At 33.3% G+C, this 17,903-nt stretch overlaps 1 protein-coding gene across 2 annotated transcripts; it reads right to left on the bottom strand.

Moving 5' to 3' along the window:
- Positions 1-343: 343 nt before the first annotated feature.
- On the bottom strand, positions 344-11,579 carry LOC134245490 (uncharacterized). Of its 2 annotated transcripts, none has more exons than XM_062727764.1 (8): positions 11,228-11,579; positions 10,713-10,810; positions 9,363-9,486; positions 1,837-1,990; positions 1,635-1,747; positions 1,384-1,523; positions 914-1,142; positions 344-612 (listed from the first exon to the last, which is right to left on the bottom strand). In XM_062727764.1, exons 2-8 carry the CDS (start codon positions 10,756-10,758, stop codon positions 597-599), a joined length of 822 nt encoding a protein of 273 aa, XP_062583748.1. In that variant the 5' UTR covers positions 10,759-10,810; positions 11,228-11,579; the 3' UTR covers positions 344-596. The 2 variants fall into 2 exon arrangements, with proteins under 2 accessions (XP_062583748.1, XP_062583747.1); XM_062727763.1 differs by having other exon boundaries at positions 927-1,142; positions 11,228-11,574.
- Between the last annotated feature and the right edge of the window lie 6,324 nt (positions 11,580-17,903).

Here is a 17,903-nt window from a genome sequence, read left to right as displayed (position 1 = left end):
TCTGTACTTTCAGTACTTTGATTTAAAAATCGAAGTTCAAGAATTTTGACTTTTCCCCCCTTTCCATGGAAACTAATAAAAGCTTCGAATTTTTAAATCCAATAAGCACAATTAAAGAACCTAATCATTACATCCCCATAATTTCATGACGAATGTGCAAGGGACCAGAGAGGAAACTCGTGGACAAAAAAGAATTATGAAATTTCAAGGCATGTTCCGCAGCAATTTAGATATATTTCTACAAAAGTCTTTCAATTATGCTGTGTTTTAGTCAATTTTCAGGATCCCCTTATGCAGGAAATTGCTCAGAATTTTGCAAGTGTAGATAACTAAGATATTAAAATTAAAATGTTTTCACCATGTTTAATGTTATATCTTATAGCTGTTGTAAATACGGGAGAAATTTACAGAAATAAAAGTCTGTCAAAACAGATATGTTGATCTCCCAATTGATGTCTTTGTTAATTCTCACAATCGCACAGTCTTTTGGTGTCCAGACCATAAAATCACACAAGGATTTCCCAATTATATGAAGCTGTCCTTGCACTTGATCATAGTATTGGTGGTTCTCTCATAGCTTGAAGGACTTGACTCCATTAAAATCCTGAACCTCTATATGAAAAAAATATATATGTTGAAGATTTTTAAAGAATAAGAATTTTCATTGGTGCCTCAATCATTAATATAAGACAAAACTATTTAACTAATAAATATTTACATGTATATGTATTTTGTTCCTTACTGTACAATAAAGTGAGAAGGCAAATCATCTGCCTTGAGGACTAACATTACAACAGAAGGAAAAAACTTTTTTAACAATTGCTAAATTGTACTTAAATTTATCCAAACTAATATATTGGAATTATTTAAAGTAATATCTCAGTACATGAAACGTATTCAAACAAATACATACACACTATTATTACCTAGGCAGAAATCGTGTACTTTTTCAATAGCTTCTGGAATTGTCATATTCTTTGCTGAAAAGGGGCATTTCACCTCCAGTATTTCTGGCTTAACGTTTGACATCTCTAATGTGTCAGCGAGTCCTGGATTCTGATAGCTGAATCCGAATGCAGCAGGACGACGAATGAGTCCATCGGGGCTTGACCCAAGAACCCCATTACAGTGTAGCCAGATACCTAATATGAACAGTATTATAAAGTTTCAAAATAGCATTAATATGCAACACTCTGATTTTCTTATGCATTGATGACTTGTTATAAATAGAATATACAAACAGTATATTTATATTCATTATCTTCAACTTCAGTTTAATAACTGAATTTTAAATAAATTAGCTCAAGAAAAATTTTTATTTATCATCAATTTTTATTTGCTTTAAAGAAATTGAAATTTTGCTTAGGAAAGAAATGTACCAACCTGTTGGCTCTACAACTGCATCCCCAAAAGTTCTATACTTTTCAATTGCGACTTTTTCATCGCACGTCCCCCAAATAATGGCATCCTTCTTTGACAGATCATAAGCTGAGCATAATCTTTTGTATAAGGAGACAGGATATCTGTTATATAAGGAGCAAACTTTCAATATTTTTGATTTTATAATTAACTGCTTTTACAAGTATCATTTATAATTACATATACATATAAAGGCATGTAAACTACCAGTATACCTATTTCTCTTGATCGCTGCCAAAACACAACCAAAGTTTGAAGCTGTTAATCTATTCTTCCTAACAGATGACCACATGCAATTTTCCTTTTGACCAGTGGTAAGACAGGCAATCTAAAACATGACAAAAATCTTAAAACTTAAACAACATTCATAATGAAACAGAATACATTCTATTCATTATGCAACTCATTTGTCTTTACCTGTTGGATTTCTTGCTCATTTATCATTAATTTTTGCTTCATCCAAGCGATTGGATTCTCTGCAGAAATAAATTCCTGGCTAGAGATGAGGTCTTCAACTAGAGGCACTGCAAGTGTGGGCACAGGCGGCTCGGGGATAGTATCCAATGCATTGCTGTTGATTTAATTAAACAAAAAAATTAAACCCTCAGTGAAAAAGACAACAAATACTCAATAAACCTGTATTGCAGTTACATCACCAATTCTTAATACTGGTATATATGTTAAATATTTTTTCAAACTTATTTTATTTACTACTTCAAATAAATTTTGGATTTCAATATGTATACATGTGAAAAGAATGTACAAATAACTCCCTTTAAGTATGTATGAGAAATAGGGTGAATAATATTTAAACATTTTACTAAAGGTTGCAGTTGAGTTGAAATTTTATATTACGTCACAATCTTCTAGTTTGACAGATGCGTTCAAGGTAAATAGTATACGCCTCCTAACCGCAAGCTTTACGACTGGAACTTTCTTCTAATCCCTGATTGTTTGCTTGTACAACAACTATTTCTGTGTCAAGGTTGATAATATGAGTTTATCAATCACATGAATTGTTTACGCTGAATGCATCTGTCAAAAAAGATTGTGACTTGATGCAAAACTTCACACTGAATTGAAATTGATAGTATAAATGTATAATTAAAAGTTTAAAACAAAGTCAACACAAAAACAAAAGAGACAAGAACAAAACTAAACATGTAAAAGACAAAAAAAGCAAAAAGAATGGAAAGACTGCACATCTTGTCAGAATTTCAGTCCAATGTCAAATAAGCCATTAAATAGCTGAAGTCCAAAGTCCGGGTGTAATGAGTTAGCTAGGTGTTTTGTGAATTTATATATATATATATACGTTGATAAGTTAAATTCTTGGTACAGTAAAAAATACTTAAATAAATAAAAACAGAATGCTGCAGTCCAAATTAAATAAAATCTTTACTGTTAGCGCTTTCAGCCATGTTGGCTCTTCAGACAGTTATAAAAAATTCAAAACGTTGTCAATAACGTTGCTAATGACGTCGTGAAAATTTAAGTCATTATGACGTCACAATGTAGTTTGTGGTAGCGGCTGCATGAACTTTTTCAACGCAGTTAAAGAATGTATAATTAAAGCATAGAAATAAAATAAATTTTGTGAATTATACATAATCTCATTTGCAATTCAGTTTTGGTTTAAAAAGTCTTATAAAATAGTCCTCTTTAGTAACACGGGCGATTTCATCCGATGTCCACATTTTGTAGAACGGGAAAATCTTAAATTTCCCTTTACCACATTCGGCGAAATGTTCTGAACAAGGGGTGCATCTGACAGTTTCGTCCCGTATATGTTGCTTGTGTACCCTCACTCGTGCGTTAAGCTGATTTGTCTGCCCTATATAATATTCGCCACAGGTTGGGCATATTGCACAATAAATCAAATTTGAAGATTTACAATTCATGCTAGTATTAGATTTTAAAACTTTCCCGTTTTTAAGTGTAATTTGTTCGCCTTCCTGTATGAAATCACACGTACCACATCGGGGGTCACTACACTTTCTGACGACACTCTGGTTGCTAGAGGAAAATTTTGCTTTGGTTAATATCCTCTTCAGGTTTGGTGCTTGTCTCCTGCTGTTAATAATTGATGATTTGTCCAGAAGATTTTTCATGTTTTCAGATTGTTCTAATATTGGAAAAAATCGCTTTGCTGAATTGAGAATATTGTGGTTACGGGGGTTGTGAGTTATCACAAATGGAATATTCTCTTCGTCGTTTTCCTCTGGATGGCGAATATTTCGTAATTGGGTTATAGGTATGTCTTTTGCCCGGTTGATTCCGGAAACGTTTGATCTAGAATTTACGCAGTACATTAAAGAGAACTGGAAAAGGTACTTGGATGATTGCTTCATCTTTTGGACAAAGAGTGAAGAGGATCTTACAAAATTCCATTCGGTCATAAATGAGTTACACGATTCAATTAATTTCACAAGTGACATGAATCGTAACTCGCTTCCTTTCCTTGATATACTTTTAATAAAAAACGGAGAGGATATTTCTACAGACCTATTCTGTAAAGAAACAGATACCCATCAATATTTGGACTTTCGCTCTTGCCATCCGTCACATACAAAAAGGAACATTCCATACAATATGGCGAGACGTATTTGTACAATCGTGACCGATTCTTCTCTACGCTTGAAAAGACTTCAAGAACTAAAACAACACCTGACGCGACAAAATTACCCAATGAACCTTATTGAGGACGGAATCAACCGGGCAAAAGACATACCTATAACCCAATTACGAAATATTCGCCATCCAGAGGAAAACGACGAAGAGAATATTCCATTTGTGATAACTCACAACCCCCGTAACCACAATATTCTCAATTCAGCAAAGCGATTTTTTCCAATATTAGAACAATCTGAAAACATGAAAAATCTTCTGGACAAATCATCAATTATTAACAGCAGGAGACAAGCACCAAACCTGAAGAGGATATTAACCAAAGCAAAATTTTCCTCTAGCAACCAGAGTGTCGTCAGAAAGTGTAGTGACCCCCGACGTGGTACGTGTGATTTCATACAGGAAGGCGAACAAATTACACTTAAAAACGGGAAAGTTTTAAAATCTAATATAGCATGAATTGTAAATCTTCAAATTTGATTTATTGTGCAATATGCCCAACCTGTGGCGAATATTATATAGGGCAGACAAATCAGCTTAACGCACGAGTGAGGGTACACAAGCAACATATACGGGACGAAACTGTCAGATGCACCCCTTGTTCAGAACATTTCGCCGAATGTGGTAAAGGGAAATTTAAGATTTTCCCGTTCTACAAAATGTGGACATCGGATGAAATCACCCGTGTTACTAAAGAGGACTATTTTATAAGACTTTTTAAACCAAAACTGAATTGCAAATGAGATTATGTATAATTCACAAAATTTATTTTATTTCTATGCTTTAATTATACATTCTTTAACTGCGTTGAAAAAGTTCATGCAGCCGCTACCACAAACTACATTGTGACGTCATAATGACTTAAATTTTCACGACGTCATTAGCAACGTTATTGACAACGTTTTGAATTTTTTATAACTGTCTGAAGAGCCAACATGGCTGAAAGCGCTAACAGTAAAGATTTTATCTAATTTGGACTGCAGCATTCTGTTTTTATTTATTTAAGTATTTTTTACTGTACCAAGAATTTAACTTATCAACGTATTCTTTGACTGGTACAAGATCAGGATGTCGCAGACAAGAGCCAAATCAGTAGCGGAAAATACCGGGATAGAAAGGATTTTAGAAGAAATTTCCGGAAAATTATCAATCCTTTGTAGTAAGTACGATAACTTTACTACTTCATTATTAGCTCTGGAGCAGCAAACTCTTGAATACAGAGAAAAATTGGACCTTTTGCTGTCACATAGAGAACAATTAGAGAGCAATGAAAATAGAGAAATACATTCTGGAGAAATTCCTAATACAAATGTGCAGGAAATATTTCAAGAGTGGAGCGATTTTAATATTGAAAAAGAAGCTTACAAAAAGAGAAACCAAATGAAAGGATTATGGTTCAAACTTCTAAACCAGAGAAAGCAAGCCTATTGGAATGCCATAAAAAGCGAAAATTTAGCCGACACCTATGAGGAATGGAAAAACTGTGAAAATGTTATTTTTCCTAGAAAATTCCGAGTAAAGGAAATAACAACAGAACCAAGTGAAGAAACCAAAATCCGTATCAACCTGGCACTTCAAAGATTTGAAGCCGAAATTACACTACTTCGCCTCAGAGTTCCGAAATACAAAAACAAGTATGAAAATACTGACGCCATTATGCTGGAGGAATTAAACAAAAGAAGTAGTGGCAACGTTTGTAAAAAGCTGATGGAGTTATGGAACAACGATGTTACTCGGGAGGAGGAAAAATCCAAGAAGATATTGGAAACAAAATCTGCATGGTTGAAACAATATGAGATCAACTATGGGAAAGAACCAATAAAGCCTAAAAAGATGAAAAGAGCACCGGCAATAAGAAATAAACAACAAAATAATCAGGGGAACAACAACCGACGTAGTGAACATCGATCTACTACCAGGAACAGAGAAAGTAGTTCAAAACGTCTATCATATGCGGATGCACTGAGAAGAGGAATACCACACCATGGACCCCAAAATAATTCAACGAAGTCGTCAGAACAATACCATAGGCATGGTCAAAACAGAGAACACGATCAACGCAGAATTGATCAAAGGAGATACTTTGCTAGGGGTAGAAATGCACCCAATAAAGCAAACAATAAAAACTCGTGGAGAAACTCAACACAAGAGACATATCAAGTTCCACGGAAGTCTTCTTTTAAACAAAGGACAAATCAGAGAGACGCAAGGAGTAAATCATTACAGAATTCCAGGAATTCTTTTTTAGGACAGGGTTGGTCCCAAACGAAACGGAAGAAATAACTAACTGTTCTGAAAATACAGAGAACACAGTTTTTGCAGAACCCAAAATTGTCAACCTATCACAACGAGACTTGAATAGTGATGAAATAAAACTTTTGGAACATGGTTTAAAATTCACCCCTACGCCAAAGTCTGATAAGGTTGATGTCGTCAAGGACACAGAAGAATTCTGCCGTAAATTACGCTTGAAGGAATTTTTTCAAAATAAAACCGATGATGATATATCTCTGGTTAAAAATAGGAAAGGTTTCAGGCCACCGCCTAATAGAGATAAACATTTGGAGGATTATATCTCATGTCTCAAAAAGGCAGCTCACTCCAACATGGCGGATAAAAAGGTAACGTCAAATATTCCACATAATCAATATCAAGCAATGCAAAATCTTAAAAGTGACCAAACAATTGTCATATAAAGTGCTGATAAAGGAGGAGCTATAGTAATTATGGACAGAGAACATTATAAAGAAATGTCCCTATCTCAACTCCAGGATAATCAGTTCTATAAGAAACTAGAGCAAAATACAGATCGACAAACTATGCTCAAAATAAAAAAAACTCACAAAGAAGTACCAAGGTAATCTCATGAAAAATGAAATTGAATACCTTACGGATTTCGAAGTTAAAACTAGCCATTTTTATGGTCTTCCCAAAATACACAAATGTAAAGAAATCCAGGAAAATGTCAAGAAATGTAATTCTACGTACATAAAACTTCCTAGACCAAATGATCTTAAACTGAGGCCCATCATTGCAGGACCCGCATCTAGTACACAAAGATTAAGCAATCTACTAGATATAATCTTAAAACCACTGTGTACCAAAGTGACCAGTTATGTGCGTGATGATATGGATTTCCTCAACTATATTCCACAAACAGTACCAAGAGAAACATTACTTGTTAGTTTTGATGTTACCAGCTTGTACACTAATATTACGCATGAGTTAGGAATTGAAGCGATCAAATATTGGTTGGATAAGTATCCGGAAGAAATCGACGATAGATTCCCCGCAAACTTCATTTTAGAAGGACTTAGAATTGTACTAGAGAATAATAATTTTCTGTTTGATGATGAAAATTATCTACAAATCAAAGGTACTGCCATGGGCACCAAAGTCGCCCCTACATATGCCTGTTTAGTAATGGGATTTTTAGAAGAAAAACTTTACAACATTTTGCCGGAAACGTTTGATCTAGAATTTACGCAGTACATTAAAGAGAACTGGAAAAGGTACTTGGATGATTGCTTCATCTTTTGGACAAAGAGTGAAGAGGATCTTACAAAATTCCATTCGGTCATAAATGAGTTACACGATTCAATTAATTTCACAAGTGACATGAATCGTAACTCGCTTCCTTTCCTTGATATACTTTTAATAAAAAACGGAGAGGATATTTCTACAGACCTATTCTGTAAAGAAACAGATACCCATCAATATTTGGACTTTCGCTCTTGCCATCCGTCACATACAAAAAGGAACATTCCATACAATATGGCGAGACGTATTTGTACAATCGTGACCGATTCTTCTCTACGCTTGAAAAGACTTCAAGAACTAAAACAACACCTGACGCGACAAAATTACCCAATGAACCTTATTGAGGACGGAATCAACCGGGCAAAAGACATACCTATAACCCAATTACGAAATATTCGCCATCCAGAGGAAAACGACGAAGAGAATATTCCATTTGTGATAACTCACAACCCCCGTAACCACAATATTCTCAATTCAGCAAAGCGATTTTTTCCAATATTAGAACAATCTGAAAACATGAAAAATCTTCTGGACAAATCATCAATTATTAACAGCAGGAGACAAGCACCAAACCTGAAGAGGATATTAACCAAAGCAAAATTTTCCTCTAGCAACCAGAGTGTCGTCAGAAAGTGTAGTGACCCCCGATGTGGTACGTGTGATTTCATACAGGAAGGCGAACAAATTACACTTAAACACGGGAAAGTTTTAAAATCTAATACTAGCATGAATTGTAAATCTTCAAATTTGATTTATTGTGCAATATGCCCAACCTGTGGCGAATATTATATAGGGCAGACAAATCAGCTTAACGCACGAGTGAGGGTACACAAGCAACATATACGGGACGAAACTGTCAGATCCACCCCTTGTTCAGAACATTTCGCCGAATGTGGTAAAGGGAAATTTAAGATTTTCCCGTTCTACAAAATGTGGACATCGGATGAAATCGCCCGTGTTACTAAAGAGGACTATTTTATAAGACTTTTTAAACCAAAACTGAATTGCAAATGAGATTATGTATAATTCACAAAATTTATTTTATTTCTATGCTTTAATTATACATTCTTTAACTGCGTTGAAAAAGTTCATGCAGCCGCTACCACAAACTACATTGTGACGTCATAATGACTTAAATTTTCACGACGTCATTAGCAACGTTATTGACAACGTTTTGAATTTTTTATAACTGTCTGAAGAGCCAACATGGCTGAAAGCGCTAACAGTAAAGATTTTATTTAATTTGGACTGCAGCATTCTGTTTTTATTTATTTAAGTATATATATATATATATATATATATATATATATATATATATATACATGTGTGTATATGCATTCTATCCTATCACAGTATAAATTTTCAAAAAAGTAACAATAAAATAAACTCGTAAACAATGTGACACTAAAATAAAACACCAGATATATTAACCTGAAAATCTCCCTACAGTTGTCAATTTCTGATATTGGAACTCCCTGTCCCTATCATTGACTGGCCTATTTGTTGCCCTAGTAATTTTTGACAAAAGTTGAAAAATGGAGCATAATACAACACTGAATGGTTTTACATATACCATGCTAGCTGCAGATCTGTAGCTTGCTGGTCTGAAAAAATTAGGATGGACGACCAGAGAGATACAGTTCCATCCATTGAAAAAAGTGTATATTGCCCATAAAAAATATGCTATTTCTCTATTTTTTATATTTTCACTTTTGGGGTACTGTCATTTTTTAATATTTTGCACCATTCATGAAACAGTCATAATAAATGCATACCTGTAATTTATAAACCTGTCAGGTGCAGGAAAAAGTTCTTCCATCGTCTTAGTTTGACGAGGTGGCGCACTCTGGATGCGTAATCCAACTCTGGCGTACATCAGTTTTGCTGACATTTTTGTACCTGTATCAACATGTTCCATAAATTTACTAAGTTATATTATAGTCTTGGGGCCTAAAGTTAGATTTTATAGTTACAAGTATGCTTATATATGCCAAGGTAGTGGACTTGGAGGTTCCAGGGCACGAATAGTACCCTGCTACCTACAGTCACATGGTGAACTGCACACTTGTATATACCGGGTATATATATTGGTGTGCATGTTTTGATATAATTTCTATTTAAGGTAAGTCACTCCTGAAATTTGTTAAATCAAGGATTTTTTTGAGAAGTATATTTTGGATAAGTACTCATAAAGAATAACTCAAAATCGCAAAGAAAATAGGGGGTCAGTGTGCATCCTACTGATCTACGGTACATTTAAGTTGACCTTTTTGCACTTAAATTTTACCTCTTTAGTTAATTACTTTAACCCTTATTATATTTGATCAGATGTAAGCATGGCAATAAATATAATCTTATTTTAAGTAAAATAGTTTGAATAATATTTATCATTAAACAAATCTTGCAAATTAATGCGCGTAAATTATTGTGAGACCTTTTTGCACTAAAAAATAACATATTTGGTGTATTAAAAAACTTAATAGGCAATAAAAAATTTTCTTATATCAAACTTTTTACGACTTAAGTGCTGATCAGTCACAAGTTTCGAGTATTTTAAAATAGTTAAAGAAAAAGGTGGGGTCAGTGATGTTAATTTTGAAATATTTGTCAAAATATGTGATTTTCAGGCAAAAAATGGTGTAAATTTGATCTTGACTTCTTTAATATATTTTCATTTTTTGGAAAAGTTTGTTGAGGGAAGGTGTAAAACTTAGTCTAAAAATATAAATTAAGACCTATATTAAATATTTTTGGCAATATCAAAACGGAAAATTCCTCCGAGTAAAAGTATGTGAGGCTAAATTTCCATTACATTAAATTTTATAAATGTGCAGATTTGCAGAATTATCTGCTAAATATCCTTCCACCACAAAAAATAGTCCCTCACAAATCTTGCTTCTTTGTAGATTTTTGAGCAGTTTTTTCATTGAATCTTAAAAAATTTACATTGTTGAATTTAAATGTGTTATAAAAATTTAATTTTAATTAGTAGTTTTGAAGTAAAAGCTTCTGCGTGAACTTTTCTAAAAACCTGACAAGTGACTTACCTTAACATTAAATTTGGTAAAGCATACCTAAAACAGACCAAGTGAATTTACATATTACATAAATTGCATATAAATTACCCATAGAGAAGAATGCTGGCTTTATGGTGACATTTGTCCATCCCATTTACACATTCACAGGTACTCTGTTCAACTGTGTAGTTAGAACCAAGAGTAATCTAATAAAATAAAAAAAAATAACCACCTAGAATTTTACTTATATTATCTGATACTATCAATTTTAAAAGTAAAAAGCATGTTTACATGGAAACTTGAAAATTGTGGAGAGAGAAAAAAAAAGAATTGTATATTAATTTATTATTATGTATTAAGACATTGCATAGACACTTTCAGTCAAGGAAATTCGGAAAGAGGTTTGTTCTGGATTTATTGCATAGGCAGGATAAAACATATAACGTGCGAGTACACCCATTATTGCCGAGTACCCATTATTGCCGATTTTCGTTTTTACGTTTAAAAATCTGTCAAACGGTATTTATTTGTAAATTTTTGGCAAAATACATAAATTACACAATTTTTCCAAACCCCAAATCGTCTCGGAGAAAGAAAAAGTTGTTTAGAATTAATAAACTCACCATTGATATATCAAGTCTTTGAAAACGCACAAAAAAGCAGTCGTGCGACAGGACATGCCATAGAATTTTCAGCTAGCTTTCCATTTTCCTGACAGAATCAGTCATGTTTTGGTGCAAATCAAATGAATATTCTCCTGCATGCAATGATACTAAACGAAATTATCCATGGTAATTTTTCTACTTGCATTATTTAACGAAAATTACGACGAGTATGAAGCGTCTGCTGTACGACGCCATTTTTGTTTTAAACGGGAGCGGATCAAAATCCACCACATGCACCTGTTCTTAATAAATCTGCAATAGGTTATTTTTATCGATTTATTTTTGCTCATATCGCTTCAAAATTATATGGACAACTTTTTAAAATAACATAACAAGGTGAAAGTGTCTTATTTATTTTTTTTTAAATAAAAATATATATAAATGGGAAAATAAATGGGAAAATGAGGAAAAAATTCATATTAGTTCTGGATGACATGAGAGTACAAAGACATATCCTGGATTCATCCTTGGAGAAACAATATACTCAATAACTTGCTCTACATTTCTTTTTTCTTCAAGAGATAAAAAAAATTAAATATTATGAAAAATGGAGTTCTATTGAAGATGGGGGTGCAAGCTACTTTTCTTCAAAAACCCCTTTTACAAATCCAAGTCATTTTATGGCTATAAAAATTTGAAACTAAAACCCATGCAGGGGCTGGAGGGTCTAAATTCATACTTTATAATTGAACAAAATAGAGAAAAGTTACTTCCATTTACAGTTACAACATTTCTTTACATACTCCTATATATTTTTAATTCTTCACATAAAACTGTAAAGCTTTGATTTAGCAGCCATAGGCAGAGGTCTGTATGACATTCATTCAACTCCTTAAAATTTCTTCAGATACTGTAGTCAACCATTTATTTGGTCATTGGCAAGGCAAAGACTTAAAAAAAAACTTTTCTTTCTTCCAAAAATCTTAAAGAAATGGGATGAACTTACAGTAACCTGTAGCTCCGGTCTCGCATGGAGGCTTGCACAATTCCATTTATAAACTGCGCATCTTTGTCATACACAAACTTTAAAACGTGGTCAGATTGTACGGCAGTCTCCGATTTCCGCATAAGTTTCGTTGTACCAGCTGTATAATTTGACCATGGAGAACGCAATACCGCAATCGCGTATACCTATTACCTTGTGTAATATGGCGTCTTCTTTGTTTATCTCCAGAAACGAAATCTGGCGATGTCTAGGGGGGCACTGTGTTGGCCTAACACCTGCATCATTAGGGACTCCTCGGCTGATTAGGTTTGCCGAATGAGTGGAAAATTTAGCCTGATACCCTGTCTCACCATTGCCGAGGCAGTGACGCAGAGTAAACGAAGCAAACAGGGACAGGGAACCAGGCTATGCGTAGGAATTTGTTAAAAGTTCTCTACTAAGAACAAATGTATTTTTGATAACTGCACAATAATAATTACAGTACAGTTTATATTCACATTTAATTAATCAGATTATGAGTATAAATTGTTTCAACAGCGATTACAAGTAGATACACTATATTTCAGAACGTCAGTTTAATTTGGCGACTATTGGGTCAACATCCTGCTTTGAACAGGAAGTTGAACAGGATCCCATAAGCCGGCTATTGCTCTTTGAGCAATAAGCCCGGCTAAAAAACCAAGATTTTCTTAAATACAGCTACATGTATATTAATGAACCCTATAGACAAAGACAATATTGTTGCAAGCATAGTTTAGCGGAACAATAACAAAATAGGGCAAATTCTTTTATACTCTAATTTACTGAAAACGAAAGTTATTCTACTTTCTAAGAAAAATCTTTAATAGAATCCGCAAAAATAAATCCATTCCTGATTAAGTTTACAGTCTTCCCCTTTATATTTGACGTACATGTAAGGTCTGACATAATCTTCAACAGAATTCACAAAAGAAATGAAGTTCTGTCGCCAACTGAAATTTTGAGGTTTCTATTATTTAAGAAAACATATCGCGCATTAACCGACTGATCTTCTGTTCTCAATAATCCAGAAGTAAACAAGAATGAGATAGATTACTTGACCAGTACGTCCTGGTGTTTAAGGTTTCGTCAAAGGTCAACATGTCCAAAAAATTCTTTTTACAATAGCTCCAAAAGTATGTGAGGTATAAAGTTATAACTTTTACAGTTTATAAATTTTTCATTTAACAGATAGAAAGTATCACTTGATGAAAAATACTTGGAAAAATATTAATTGAGAAAAATTCTTTTTTAAAATGCATTCATTTTCAAAAAATACACCTAATTAATTCCGTGCTCTTAGTGAAAATCATCATTGCACAAACAATATATGTGTATCAATGAAGGGCAAGTTGGACTTGGATAGCCTCTGGAAAGATGTTTTCCTTGTTTATTTTGTCCATATGTTAAGACTTGAAAGTGAAAGTAAATTGCAAATGGCGGATTCTATAGGGATATTGTCTTTATACATGTCATGCTTTCAATAACAGCCTTTCAGAGACCATTCACGTCAAACTTGCCCATCAATAATAAACACATACTAGTATTATTTCTGCAATGATGGTTTTCACTAAAAGGACAGAATTAAGCGGGTGCATTTTTCTTTAAGGTCAGACGAGACGTTCCTCAAAATCTGTTTTGTATATCTTTGTAACGTATGAAAAATATACAAAATTTTCATAACATTCTGATTTCTAAACCAGTTTCTAGACGGTTTTAAAAAATCCAAACACTTAAACATTTGAAATTGGAAAATTATTTTTTCTTCCCCAAAGGATTATATAAGAAAAACTTCTCCTGGTATCTTGCAGAAATGACTGGTAAGGTACCTCAATTTTTTGTGAGTAAATATGTTTAAGTAGCAACACTTCAATGACAAACTCTTAGAAAAATTTATCTATTATCAAGGAACGTCTCGTCTGTCCTTAAATATGCACATTTTCTGATACAATAATTCTCAAAAAATATCTTTTTTAAAATATTTGTTATCACGTGATACTGTTTATCTAATAATCAATCATATTTTTATAAACGGTAAATGTTTTGACTTTATACCACACAACTTGAATTTTATTCTAGAACTAGTAATCCAGCTTATACTCATTTGGCCCTTTCTAACGAGGAAATTCTTCAAAATCATTTGTCAGTTTTGAATATTTTTAATATTCCAACAACCAAAATGAATTTGAATTACCATAGCCATATTGGATACCGAAACTTCATAAAAATTCGTACAAAGATACATAGCGGGTTCTACCATGCCTCTTTCTTCCGTAGTGAAGGAGAGACGTCAAGAGTACTTTTCAACAATATATTCGATATGTGGCGTAAAACAGGCGTGCATACAGGAAAAAAATTCAAACGAACATTTGGATCACTTGAAATCGCAAATTTTAACAACATTCAACAATATTAAAACTTACGACTTTTCAACTTTATATTCAACTATTCCCCTCAATAAATTAAAGTCCAGGCTTTCTGACATCATTGACATCTGCTTTTTTCAATAAAAATGGAACTTGCAAATCTACTTACCTTGTTATTGGTCTGCAAAATTCTGATTGTACACACAAGTACTCTAAAGTTGATCTTTAAAAATGCTCGAGTTTCTGATTGACAATATCTGCGTTGTTTTTGGAGACTAGGTTTCCAACAATCTATTGGAATTATGGGTATCAATTGCACCTAACTAGAATACCTATATAATTGTATTCATATGAAGCAGAATTTATTCAAACAAAAACATTTGATTTTCCAGTTTTAAGGAATTGCAAATGACAGTTTTGAAGTTCCATACTGCTGCACATACAATAATGTGTTCCTAACCTGACCAGATTAGCTTTTAGGTAATGCAATATTCATAACTAGATAATGAAATAAAAATGAATTTATCACTTTGTCGTTTCTGTAAGCAAAGAAACTAATTACTTAATATGTATTACTTTGTTATAGAATGCAAATGTAGAAAAGAATACAAGTAAATGTGCAAAAATTCTTGGTTTTGTCTTCTACATGTACATTATTTATTGTCTTTATATAATATTTAGAGTTTTTATTTGCATGAAGTTTATCAAAACATCAAATTAACGATGAGAATGTAGAATCTTGACTTTCTTTTAAAATTTAGTTTTCGAAATTACAATGGTTTAGTTCTAGGTTTTCAGCCATACTATAAAAATTACCCCACAACAAGACTGCTTTAAATGTAAATGTATGTAAATATTTTTGAAAATGTCGATAAAGTTGTAATATTATATGAAAAAGAAATCGAGTCGATCACAGATATAGCAAATTTTCCTAGAACAGACACACCTTTTGGACAAATTGACGAAAGTATCTCTGAAAATGATGTGTCATTTTGAAATAAAAATCTGTGTAAGCTAGTTGCCGATCTAAACCTTAAACAGTAAAGACTTTAAAACTTTGGTTTGACATTCTGATTAGATTTCTCTATATCACCTCTCTCTCTCTCCGCACTTGATCAGCAATTAAATACTTTGGATTTTTTTGTCTCTCAACACTCTTATATACGATTAGGTTTTATTGCAATGGCGATCCCTTTATCCTCATTTTATAAAATTTATTGACATGTTTTCCAGTCTATACTTCCAAAACTTGTCCTTAAATCTTTTTTCACTGTCGTCTAGTGAAACCAAATTATCCCACAAACATTTATTTAACCATAGATCTGTTTTACAGATCTAACGTCAAATTAGTTTGTTTTAAGTCTCATTCCACATTTAGGAAAGGGTCAAATTGCCATCTTCTATCCAGTAATCTATGCAAAGATGATATTCCCTAGTTACCCAGCGTTTTAAGTAAGTCACGGCTATTTGTATTCCATGTCTAAAACGATCGTCTTAAATGCCAATCAATGAACATGTGGTGTGAAGATAGGGCATACTGCAGTGGCATAATAAGATATGAAAGGCAATCCTATACACCGATGGACGTCTTCTCACATGAGTTAATGTGTCAATTTACGATGACCATCGCCTTCCGATATGGAATCCTGCATCCTTAATCAGCATGAGTGATGAATGGGTCATATTTGTACATTAATTTTCTGCTTTTATTTTTCGGCCTATTGACCGATCAGTTTTTCAGTTTACGGTATATCTAAATGCCATCTTTCACAATTATTATTTATGGCTGTTCATTCATCTTTATATTCACATAAAGACTAATCGATTTCACTACTGACATACATATGAAGAATATATTTCTGAATGACCGGTGAAAAGATCGTATTTTATCTACTTGTCAGATTTTCTTTTGAATTTCCTGAATTCCCCAGTACTGCAGATTCAGACAGGTACAGAAATCACATTTGACCGTTTCGTGTTTGTTTCTTTTGGGAAAAAGTCAATACTGAAGACTATATACAGTGTCTATTTCCAGACCGACCGCCAATACTTCCTACATATAGCTGATACATACATGCATACATGCTTAACAAACCATAATCATATATGCATCTTTCAAAACAATAGATATTTTAAAAATAAGGAAGACAGTAGCTTTTTTGTTCGAATGAAAGACCAATGTGATCAAAATCATATCTTTGTTACGCTCAAAAATTCTGATGTCAGTTGTACAGCGACCATCAAAACTTGAAGCATAACAAAGATCTGATTTTAAAGGCACTTTTTGTGGTAATCCTGGTTTGGCGCTTCATGATCGAGAGGCCAGGGGTCGGCGGGTCTCGTCTCTGGCTCTTTAGTAATAACTGTTCCTTTGCCTGAAATTAGAAGTGAAAGTCACACGTCTTAATGACCTCACAGAAAGAGGTCCCGTTTCCTGTAAGGAGTTAACCTCCTGGAGAACCGTACGTAACTTACCAATAGAGGGTTAAATGTTACACTTTCCTTGGTGATGGAAACATCTCTGTTTGATTAACAAACATTCAATATAATGCCATATGGTAAATTTTGAATAAACAGGCTGACAGTGAAAGCAAAATATACATTGTCATATTGTAAATTCCGTATTTACTGTCATGCAAGTGGTTAATTCAAAATTAAGTATTATAAGATACAAGTTGAAAAATAGAAAAATTGGAAAGGTAGGAGAAGAGCACATTGAAGGGTGGGTGCATGGAATGAGAAAAATGGTGGAGGGGAAAGAATAGAAATGATATAGGACGAAAAAAATTGAGGACATCTCTCTTATCTTTTCTCAAACCTCTATTCTAGATTTGTCTATGGATCTTGCTGCGTGCATGTTACAAACCCCGGTCTCTGATTAGAGATTGCATAATTCTTTCACGACGGATTTTATTTTGATGCATTTGTATCATAAGAATATGTCATTCCGTCCAATTGTAACATTTCAAAAATGAATTTCATTCATGAAGTCTCAAAAAAATATTTACTTGCATGTGTAAGGAATGATTTCCAGTTGTCGTTCCCTGTCTGAAAAATTAAAAAGGAACAACATTAAACGTTTGAAAAATGAAAAAAGTATAGAAAATCAGAGCTTACGGAATTGATTTGTTTATCTAGAAATATAAATTTGCAATATCTTTATTATTTTTAGTTCACCGTAGAAGAAAGGGGACATTGTAAATCGTCATTCTTGGGGGAAAAAATGTCGCCATGACAGAGTATCGGAGGGTTCTGTCTTGTGTTGTTCTTGCTAAATACTTATTTAGTACTTAACATCAAAATA

The sequence above is a fragment of the Saccostrea cucullata genome, unplaced genomic scaffold (genome assembly GCF_032062105.1).
Source record: "Saccostrea cucullata isolate Sc308-1 unplaced genomic scaffold, CSIRO_AGI_Scuc_v1 ctg923, whole genome shotgun sequence".
Lineage (NCBI taxonomy): Eukaryota > Metazoa > Mollusca > Bivalvia > Ostreida > Ostreidae > Saccostrea > Saccostrea cuccullata.
Note: the sequence above shows the minus strand (reverse complement) of the source record. Positions and strands in the feature narration are given on the sequence as shown.

Excerpts from the sequence above, each read along its gene's own strand:
- LOC134245490 (XM_062727763.1), bottom strand. The coding sequence starts at position 10,758 with ATGGGATGGACAAATGTCACCATAAAGCCAGCATTCTTCTCTATGG. Across the intron at positions 9,487-10,712 it reads GCCAGCATTCTTCTCTATGG|GTACAAAAATGTCAGCAAAA; the intron begins GTAATTTATATG and ends ATGTTGATACAG. Across the intron at positions 1,991-9,362 it reads GACAGGTTTATAAATTACAG|CAATGCATTGGATACTATCC; the intron begins GTATGCATTTAT and ends TTAAATCAACAG.